Raw genomic sequence first — 10,458 nt, forward strand, 5'->3', positions numbered from 1 at the left:
CTGCTGCTGTCCCTGCAGATGACCAGACCTTTCTGGACATAACTGACTGCAGCTGCTCTTACAGAATTCTAGATTCAATTACGTTGGAGAATACATTGGAGATCATAGAGTCCAACCTCTGTCCGAACACCACCCTGTCAACCAGACCACAGCACTGAGCATCAGCTCCAGTCTTTCCTAAAAGACCTCAAGAACAGTGACTCCACCACTCCACCACCTACCTGGGCAGTTTAATCAATACCCTTTCTGGGAAGAAATTCCTCCTGATGTCCAACCTCCCCTGGCAGAGGGATATTAGACCACATCTCACATCCTGTATCACCATTTGCTTGGGAGAAGAGTGGGACCCTCAGCTGGGCCCTGCCACAGCTGGACCCTGGCACACCTGGGTACTGCCACAGCTGGGCCCTGCCACAGCTGGGCCCTGGCACATATGGGCACTGCCACAGCCGGACCCTGGCACAGCCGGTCCCTCGTACAGCCGGGCCCAGGACAGGGGTCCCCGGCCTTGCTCCCCTTCGGGTCCCGCGGTGCCCAGGAGAGGCGGCAGCGCCCCCCAGCGGCGGGGCATCCTGGGCCCCGCCCACCCCGGCCGGGGGCGGGGCCTGCGCTCCCGGCCCCGGTAACTTTCCAGCCCTGCCCACGTGGTGCGGCGGCGGCCGCCCCCTGGCGGCGGCGATTGGCGCAGGCGGGCCCGCCCCCCGTGCCTGCCGCGGTGCCGGCTCTGCGCTGCCGGCAGCCGCACCGGGCGGGGGTACCGGTACCGGGCACCGGGACTGCGCTCGGCACGGCACGGCACGGCACGGCACGGGCTCACCATGATCGTGTGTCCCCAGAGCGTGGAGCACCCTCGAGGAAGCCGATGCCAGCGGCTGCCGGGGCAGGTAGGACCCGCCCCGCTGCCACCACCGGAGCTCGTACAGGAGCAGCGGGCTTTGCTCTACTCGCTGCCACCGGGCCGGCACGGTTGCGGCACCAGTAGGCCGGGGCATTCCCGGGACATTCCCGGTGGTGCGCAGAGCCGGCGAGGCTACGCTGTCACGATGCCTCGCCCGGCGGCTTCGTCTTGGTCCTGGTCCTGCTGTCGGTGCCGGTGCCGGTGCGGCGGTGCCGTCCCTGTCCCCTTTGTGCGGGATGCGGGAGGCGCCGTGGCTCCATCACTGCCAATCAAACTTGTTTTTCTCTCTCCGCCTGCACTGCCCGCGCCGTTCACCGGGGGCGCTGCCGCTGCCGCCGCCCGCACAATGGGGCCCCGGGTACCGGCCCCGGTACCGGCCGCCCGCACCGCCGTAGGGGCCCCTGCCGCGGGCGCTCGTACTTCCCCGTCCTCTCGAATACCCAGGCACAAGGGCCAGGCGAGAGGTGCTGCCGCGGCACCGTCTCCAGCGAACGTTACCGGAGGAGCCGCCGGTACTGACGGAGCCGCGGTCTCACCGGGCGGAGGGATGAGCCCTGGCCGGGCGGGGAGCGGCGGGATCCGCTGGCCCGTCTCCCGCACATCCCGGCGCAGTCCGAGCTCCTTCAGCCTCCTGCCTTTATGTGTTCATGGCTGCCGGCGGGGCACCGTTCCCCTGCGGCTCCGCCGGGCGGAGAGGGGGACGAGGTTGGTGGTGGGTGCGCAGTTGAGGTGCCTGTTAAGAGTTCAGGGGGCTGGGACACAAGAAGATTCCCCTGGGGAGGGAGGCGATGCTCCCACAGCCCGGGAGTGCGAGTGGATGCAGGGGAGGAGGAGGGCAGTGGCCGAGGAGGATGAGGAAGGTGGCACTGGGGCCAACGAGAGAGGCTGGGGAGAAAGAACTGAGGGAATGTGACAGGTGGTGCCGATAGGAGACACCCTGGGCTGAGCCTTTGGGAGTGGGCAGTTTAGCCTGGCTGAGAGCCAAGGAGGTGGCTCTTCTGCACCTTCATCCCCCTATTCAGCATCTCCTACCAAGACATATCTGCCTGGTTGCTTGCTCCATCATGACCTGGACAAGCAAAGTGAGGAGAGCTGGCAGCACCAGAGGCTCCTTACTGGGGATCGCCTTTCCCACGGGTGCCCTAGAAGGGTGCCCTAGCTCTTCCACCTCAGCCCTCCAGGAGAATACCAGTGGCTGGAGCCCCTTGGGTGTCCTTGTGACATCTCATTTCCCCAGGGAGAGAGACTTTGTTGGGGGCTTTTGCAGGTCACTTCTGGCTTTCATCTTCTGTCAATCAGAGAAGCTGGTGCTTTTCATCTCTTTCCATTTTAATGTGAGTTTTGTGGTTTTGTGGACCCCTTTTACCAGAGGAAGTGAAGAGAACACTCCAAATGTCATCAAGTAAATCTCTTGACACTTGAGTGATGCTGTTTTCATCAAAAGTGCAGCATGGTGGAAAATAGCCCAGGCTGCTTCCTGCACTGCCTGTGTGGGTGCAACTGCTTCATGCTGCCACACAGCTCACCCCTGCTCTGTTTGCCCCTCACCCCTGGGTGCTCTGCATTGCACCCTGTAGCTTTGGTGGTTTGCAGAAGTGCTCCTGGTTTTGTCCTATGCACCACTGTTGCCATGCTCCAGTCACCAGCCTTTGGGTGACTGCACTGGAGAGACACATGGAAGGAACAAGACAGTGCTCTCAGCAGGGCCAGAATTCCCCAGGAGATTTCAGCTCAATCCTGGGAGAAGAGATGCATCCTTTGCATGCAAGGGTGCTGCCTGGGCTCCTGTATGCAAGCAGGAGCTGTGACTTTCTGTGTGACAAAGATTAGCACCTGCTGTACACATACCTCAGGGTGGGCAGGCTGCAGGTGCTGACCATGCTGTCAGGTGGGAATTGTGGCAACACTGTCACTGGAGCATGGCAGCTGCCTGGGCATCTTTCCAGCATCCCTGTCCTCTGTTCCCACTACCCTCTCAGGTGGGGCTGGGCTGGGGCCCTGGTGCAAGGCTGGTGTGGGCATTGCTGGGGATGTCTGGGCCACCCTTGCTGAGCTGTCCATCTGTTTTCTCTGGTGGGCACATCCAGTAACAGCTGTGCTCTGTGCTGCAGGACCCAGTCCCATGCTGTCTGCTTGGGCAACATGTAGGGAGCTCTTCTGTGTGCTCCTGATCACATGGTAGGTACCAGGACATGGTTTGCCTCTTGGCCTGTCAGGGCATGAGCCTGGGAGCCCCTCTGCTGTTTCCACAGCTCTCTCTCATCTTGGTACTGAGCAGGAGGGCTCCGTGGTGGCAATAAGGCAGATGAGCTGCTCCACTCTGGAACGTATTTTGTGTCATGTTTCTCCTGATCCGGCCTTGCACCACTACAAGAAACATCATTCCTGGTTTTCCCTCTGCTTCCACTCAGCACGCAGAACCTTCTCCCAGACAGAGACCAACTTGTGTCTTGCTGTCTGTCCTCCCGCTACCTGTGGCTCTCAGCAATGCTCTGCCTGATAACCATGAGTGTCCCTCTGGCAGCACCAAACTGGGAGAGGGATCTCTGCCCCTTGCAGAGCCTGGGCTTGGCTGGGGTGTGCTGCTGCAGGAGGGGCTGCTCTGGGAAGAGCTAAGCAGAGTGTGTTTCCTGCAGGTAGTGAAGATGTCCAGCAGTGACCCCGAGTGCTCCCAGTTCCTCTTTGTGAAGGTGCTGGCAAGCCGAGGGCGGCTGGAGGCGGTGACCCAGCAGATGGGCTACCACCCACAGTACCTTGACAGCTTCCTCAAGACTCAGCACTACCTGATGCACATGGATGGCCCCCTGCCCTTCGACTGCCGGCACTACATTGCCATCATGGTAAGCCCTGCTGGGAGTTGCCGGAGGGAACAGGGGGCTCTGCTCAGCCCTGTGAGGCTCTCCTTAACCTCCAGCAGATAGCCTGTGCTGTGGGCTTCTCGTCCTGGAGGCTGAACGAGAGGTGGGTGTAGGATGCCTGTCCTGCTGGGGCAGTGCACAGTTGCTGATGTGCCACTCTTGCAGGCAGCGGCCCGGCACCAGTGCCGGTACCTGGTGAACCTGCACGTGCTGCAGTTCCTGCGGGCAGGGGGTGACCCCCAGTGGCTGCGTGGCCTCGAATTCATCCCCCCCAAACTCCGCAACCTCAACGAGATCAACAAGATCTTGGCACACCGGCCATGGCTCATCACCAAGGAGCACATTGAGGTACTGGAAAGGGCTATCAGCCAGGGACCAGGATGGCATTGGGATCAGCAGTGTTCCCCCGGGGCTGCCTGCACCCTGCCTTCCTGCCTTTGTCACATTGCCGGTCTGTCCGTGTTCTGCAGAAGCTGCTGAAGATCAGTGAGTGGAGCTGGTCACTGGCAGAGCTGGTGCATGCCGTCGTCCTCCTGGCACACTGCCATGCACTTGCCAGCTTTGTCTTTGGCTGTGGCTGTGAGCAGGATGAGGGGCTGGGGGGCCGAGGCTCACTGAAGCCACTGTCACTCGGGAACCAGTGCTTCTGCGAGGCCACTGCCGGCAACAGCTACAGCCAGGAGCTGCTGCGTATCAACCGCAAACGGGTGAGCCCCTGAGGGTGGGTCTGCAGGGCATGGGGGGGATGCTGCTGGGACACTGCCTTCACCCCCAGCCCTGTGTCTGTGCAGTCCCTGGACTCCTGCATGGAGCTGGATTCCCTCCGGGAACGCATGCAGCGGATCCATGTGGAGACTGAGGGTAGGGACGAGATGAGGCTGCTGCAGCAGGACCGAGAGGAAGGTAAGGGGCAGGGAGCAGAGGTGGGTGTACAGGGTGGGAGTTCATATGACACACCTGGGTGTTTGTTGCTCCTCTACACCTTATATTTTCCATGATGTGTGGTTCAGAGGGGCTCATGGGATGCATTTGGAGCAGAGCAAGGGCTGGCTTTCAATGCCTGATGTGGCTGGGAACAGGGCAACTGAGCACTGCTGTGACCTGTCTGCAGGGCTCTCCCCTCTTGTAGATACTGATGGGGAAGTCACCAGTGCCACCAACCTTGCGTGCTACATGCAGGACCCTGACTTTGGATACCAAGACTTTGCCCGGCGCGATGAGGATCAGACGCAGGTATTCCGAGTCCAGGTAAGTCTCCTGCTCCCCTCCCCTCATGGAGCAGCAAATAGTGGCAGAGTTGCCCATGCAGACTGGCCCTACCCCACTAGGGTTGGGAAGAGGGAGATGATTTCTGTCCCCAAGGGTTGATGATTTTTTTTTACGTGGCCCTCATGGAGGCAAGGGTCAAAATCATTCAAAAGTTGCTTGATAAGAGATGTTGTGGTTTGGGCAGAGCCACCTTCAGAGCATATTCACTGAATTCTTCTGCTTCATGAGGTCTCCATCCCTTCTTCCTGGGAACATGCTCCAAGCTCCTTTTTGCAATTCCAAAATCCTCTTGCTGTGTTCAACAGGATTACTCCTGGGAAGACCATGGCTTCTCACTGGTCAACCGTCTCTACTCTGACATTGGGCATCTCCTGGATGAGAAGTTTAGGATGGTGGATGGTCTGCAAAGCAGTGCCATGGCCAAGCGGCAGGGCTGTGAACCCTCTGTTTTCAAACGGGGCATCTGGAACTACATCCACTGCATGTTTGGCATTAGGTAGGGAAACCAACCTCACAGTTCAGGGGGAGAAAACTCAGCTGACCCAGGTGGGAGGAGGGTAGGGCACTCAGTCTGTCATGCAGATGAGCATGGAGAAGGGAGAGAGGTGAATCACCTGCCTGGATGTTGAGACAGGCAGGGAAGAGATACTGAACTGCTCTGGCCAGGGCAGGGGGCTTTGGGGACAGGATTTCAATTCAGTGCCTGGTGGCTGTTACCATGTGCCCCCTGCGCTGTGGCTGTGCCATGCCCCAGGCAGACCACAGGCAAGGTGCTGGCTGTGACTCACCCCTGTGCTCCCCACAGGTACGATGATTATGACTATGCAGAAGTGAATCAGCTCCTGGAGCGAATGCTTAAAGTTTACATTAAAACTGTAACCTGCTACCCAGAGAAGACAAACTCAGAAATGTTTGACAGGTTCTGGAAGCAGTTCAAGCACAGTGAAAAGGTGGGATAGCTGGCCCCCTGACTCTAGCTGTGGTGGGACTGGGAGTGGGCAGGGGCTGCAGGCTGGGGTGCTTTGGGGGGTGTATGGGAGATCTTTGAGCCATCAAACCAGTCTGAAGCAGGTGGGGGGAATGAAAACTGGCTGTTTGTAGGGAGTTGGGCTTAGTGTGGCATGGGGCTGCCCACTGTGATGAGACCAGGGGCACCAGCAGCACAGGCATCTCCAAGGTCAGTACCCCAGTGGTGAGTGCTTCCTGCCAAGCCCTCTGTAACTCACAGGAGCAGCTGCTGTGGGTGTCAGGGACTGTGCTGCTGCCAGTCTGGAATGCTGGTGCCAAGTGTGCAGGGGACTCCCTGGCACACAGCTCTGGGAAGCAGCCACAGCCTACAGGACTTGGAGGAGGGGAAAAGGGGAGCTGCCTGAGCTGGAAAGATTTATGGCATTTTGATGTCAAAAGACTCGCCCAGGTGGGCAGTTGCTTGCACCACTGAGCACGGCACACTTCAGCTGCCTAACCCTCTCTTGCTGTTCCCCCCAGGTCCACGTGAACCTGCTCATCCTGGAAGCCCGGATGCAGGCAGAGCTGCTATATGCGTTGCAGGCCATCACCCAGTACATGATCTCCTAGATGGTGGGAGCTGCGCTGCGGCAGCGCGGGGCAGCCTCCTGTCTCCCTGAACTCATGTGGGACCCGTCATGCTGGGACTGACGGCGAGGGATTTCTTGATTAATTTACTTGACTGTATCGTTCCTTTTTGTTGGTTCCCCCCCGCCTTGTGGGGGTCACTGAGTGGCCCTGTTATGTGCAATTACCAAACTGTGAGGCAAATCCGTGCTGCTGAGATGCTGGAGACTTGAACGTGTCCAAGGAGGACTGCCAAAAACATGGGGGAGAGGGAAGTGGGAGGGGACTGGGGCCAGATTAGAGGAATGCTCCTTGCCTGGATGCTGTGGGAGCCTCGATGGCACAGGGAGGGCAGATGGGAGAACTGGCTTCCTTCCCTGTGCTGCAGTGGCTGCTTTGCTTGCAAAGCCACTCGTGGGCACCTGTCCTTATTGGGGTGGTGTCTCTCACTTGGGAACAGTGCAGGCAGCATGTGGGAGTGTTGTAATGTTCTGGGTTGCAGGGTTAGGCAGTAACAAGTGCTGGCTCCTAGGATGGGCCTTTCCCCAGGACAGCAAGGGGATGTGCTTGTTGCCTATGTGTTATGTCCTTTAGGTCTGTGTGCCAAACCCTTCTGGGATGGACAAGAGATGACCCAGCAAACTCCAAACTGTGAAGCTCTTGCTGGCAGAGTATCCTTGTGCTTTGCTTTCTCTGACAGCGGGATGAGGTCTTTTACAGTGTTCAGGCACTGGAGGTTTCTGCTAGGGACTTTGGCAGTCCTAAGCACCTCCTCTGCTTCCCATAAGCAGAGAGGCAGGAGGAACAAGGGAGGCTTGTTAATGTGTTTGAGTTAATGTGATTTGTTTGTTCTTACCACCATGCAAGGCCTGAGATCCTGTGCCCAGTCACTTGCTTAACAGCATGGTGTTGGAGCCTGTGGTCAGCATAGGTAATCTACAGGAAGCTTCTCCCTGAATGTAGGTTGGGGGGCACTCCTGGGACTGCCCTATTTGAACAGAGGCAGCCTGGCCACCAGCCTTGCCCTCTGCCTAGGGGGCTAGACCACCATTCCCCCATCTCTCTGGGCTGCTCCCTGCCTGTGCCACAATCCCTGGCTGGAGAGGTACAAGGGCACCAGTGCAGGCTCCAGAGAGCAGCCACAAAAGGGGAATGAAGCCACCAGTTGTAAGTGGGAGCCTGAAGCAAGGGCAGCTGTCGAGTCAGCCAGCGCACGCTGCTTCAGTCAACCTGTTTACTGCGTAAATATACAGGGAGAAAACCTTGTGTATGGAAGCTACAGAAAAAGCCTATTTTTGCTATAAATATATTATGTTTGACATGGATGCGTGCTTTATTTCTGTCAGATGTTGGGAAGTAAATCCAAACTTGCATGGTTGCTGTGAAGGTAAGACAGCACTGCCTGGCTGACCACAGCCCTGAGATGGCCCAAGTGCCAGGAAACCAAACATCATGCACCAACAGCTCTGGTCCATGGCCAGCAGCTGGTCACTGAGGATACACCTGTCCTGTTCAGCTCAGCTATGTCCTCTTGCCATGCTCAGATAAGCAATGGCTGCAGCATTGCATGTTTGATAGGAAAAGAGGGAAGTTTTTCAAGGGGCTGTTCCAGCAAGGAGGAGGTGATGTCAAAGTAAGGAGGTCATAGGTGGCCAAGGTGTGGGTGCTGCTTCTGCAGCTTAGGAAGTATTTTGCTCACACTCCCAAGCAGCCACTCAGTGAGCAAGGCCAAGAATCAGGACCAACTTTTTTCTGATCCATGCTGCTGGTGCTTTCCCTCTGCTGTGATTAGGCCAGCTTGCACTGGGCCAAGCTGGTGCCTGGGCAGTAAAATGCCAGGACAACTGGTGCTGGGTAGTACCAGCTGAGTCAGTACTGGTGCTGGAACAGTGACACCAGTGCAAGGATGACTGGTGCTGGGATAGCTGCCACCAGGCTTGGCTAGACACTGCTGGGACTGACTGCTATACTATCACTTAGCCCCAGCAAGGGCTGGGCAGGGATCAGGGAGCTGGGTATACTGCTCACTGTCAGGGGTAGCATTGGTTAACCATAACAGCCTAGCTGCCTGCCAGCCAGTTTCCCAGTCTCCCTGCTGTCCCTGCAGCAGCAGCTCTATCCCCTGCAGGGCTGGGATGAACCACAGCAGCCAGCTCCCCACAGGGCTCACTGTTCCTGAAGCTGGCTGGGCACCTGCAGTGCTGGGCAGCCTGGGGCTGGCTCCCAGCCTGCTGCCAGAGGCAGCATCCTCACATCCCACTACCACCTGGTGCTGGCCAGGAAAGGGACAAGGCAGTGACAGCATGACTCTGGCTGGGCATGGGGGGCTGCCTGTCCCAGGTGCTGTGAGGCTGGCTCCCTTTTACCCCATCTCTACACCTGCACTAAGGGCTGGCCCTGCAGGGGCTGGGGCAGCTGCCACACACTCCAGCTCGCAGACAAATACCAGCCACACTAATAAGATGAAGGGCTCGATGCTCTCTCAGCCCTGACCAGAAACAAGCGGAGCTGCTGTCAAGGCCAGGAGACACTGCAGGCAGTCAGAGCATGCCACAAGTCAGGCAATTTCAGCACTTGTGTCCCTGTCCTGGTGGCCCCCTACATCCTTCATGTGCTTGTGCCAGGATATTCCTCCCTATTGCTCTGTGGCTGGAAGAACTGCTGGAGTCCAGACTGTCTCACCTCTGCAAGAACCTTACAGGATATCCTGCACATGGGAGCTGGGACACTGTGACTGTACTGGGGATTACGGAGGGGAGGATGCAGGTGCATGCCCAAAGCAGTAACTGAGTTTCTTGCAATGCCTGTAGCAGAAAGAAGTGCTGGCAGGTGCAGCCAGGACTGCTTTTGTAACAGCTGAGCCATTCCCAAGCTGCATGGTGGGAGGAATGGTGTGTCCTAGCCCACGGACAACACCAAGTCACACTGCAGCAATGGTACTGCCACAGCTCCTACAACCCAGCCATCCAAAGTCAGGGCTCCGGCTGCTGCTCTTACCCCAGCCATGAAGGGGAAATAAGAGCACACAAGCTGAGGACAGCTCGAGAGAAGGCAGTGTGCACTCACCATCTTCCTGTTCCCCAGCCCTCCTTCCTCACACACAAGCTCCACCACAAAGGACACATGCCATAGGGCAGCAGCCTTCCCTGCTGTGCTTCCACACATGGACCATCACTGGCGGCACACAGGTATTCATCAACCAGCAGGGGTTGGAAGCAAAGTAGGACTCCAGCCAGAAACCCAACTGAGCAGAAAAGCTGTTTTTGCACTGGCTCCATGTACTGCTGTTCTGCAGGCAACTACCCATAGGCCAAAATACTTACGGGGACAAGCTGGGAGGGCTACGAGGTCTCCAAGACTGTAAGAAAGGTGCAAACATGATGCACTGAACCCACAGAACACAGCAGGACTCCTGGTGACTACTGAAGACAGTGCCACACTCATCAAAAGCAACCCCAAGCCAAGGCATTCAGGTCCCATTTTGTTCTCCTTGGCAGTGCTTAAATGGCACAAGCCAATGCTCAAAGAGGTATAAGTGTTAATGGCTACTGGGCAAATGCACAGTCTCCTGCTGTGTGGCAAGTTTTGAACACATTCACTTTGATCCAATCAGCTGCAAAAATCTTTGGCATTTTGTGTCTCAAACAGCACCCATCATTATGTGCCGGCAAGAAGTACCTAAGGAAGAGATGAGGGGCAGACAGATCTCCTAAGGATCTCTTCCTAATTCCCATTTTTGTAAATTGGGTTAAATCTTGAAGCAGGAATCTTAAAAGCTCCTTATTTAGTTATTTGCATTAACTATAGTGAAGAATAGAATTAACAAATAATATACTGAGTATCTGGGGCTTTGAATGG

General features: G+C 57.1%; 1 protein-coding gene across 2 annotated transcripts; it reads left to right on the plus strand.

Annotated features, from left to right (window-relative positions):
* Positions 1-756: 756 nt before the first annotated feature.
* On the plus strand, positions 757-7,874 carry LOC134050063 (sestrin-3-like). 2 transcript variants are annotated; one of them, XM_062502895.1, is made up of 9 exons: positions 757-884; positions 3,535-3,738; positions 3,922-4,104; positions 4,227-4,463; positions 4,548-4,659; positions 4,868-5,004; positions 5,331-5,521; positions 5,831-5,975; positions 6,514-7,874. In XM_062502895.1, the coding sequence occupies exons 1-9, from the start codon at positions 819-821 to the stop codon at positions 6,601-6,603; spliced, it is 1,365 nt and encodes a 454-aa protein (XP_062358879.1). In that variant the 5' UTR covers positions 757-818; the 3' UTR covers positions 6,604-7,874. The 2 variants fall into 2 exon arrangements, with proteins under 2 accessions (XP_062358879.1, XP_062358880.1); XM_062502896.1 differs by having other exon boundaries at positions 4,886-5,004.
* Positions 7,875-10,458: the final 2,584 nt, after the last annotated feature.

The sequence above is a fragment of the Cinclus cinclus genome, chromosome 15, assembly GCF_963662255.1.
Source record: "Cinclus cinclus chromosome 15, bCinCin1.1, whole genome shotgun sequence".
In the NCBI taxonomy this organism is placed as follows: domain Eukaryota; kingdom Metazoa; phylum Chordata; class Aves; order Passeriformes; family Cinclidae; genus Cinclus; species Cinclus cinclus.

Coding starts and splice junctions, on each gene's coding strand:
- LOC134050063 (XM_062502895.1), top strand. CDS start 819: ATGATCGTGTGTCCCCAGAGCGTGGAGCACCCTCGAGGAAGCCGATGC. Junction 885..3,534: donor GCCAGCGGCTGCCGGGGCAG/GTAGGACCCGCC, acceptor TGTTTCCTGCAG/GTAGTGAAGATGTCCAGCAG. Junction 5,976..6,513: donor AGTTCAAGCACAGTGAAAAG/GTGGGATAGCTG, acceptor TGTTCCCCCCAG/GTCCACGTGAACCTGCTCAT.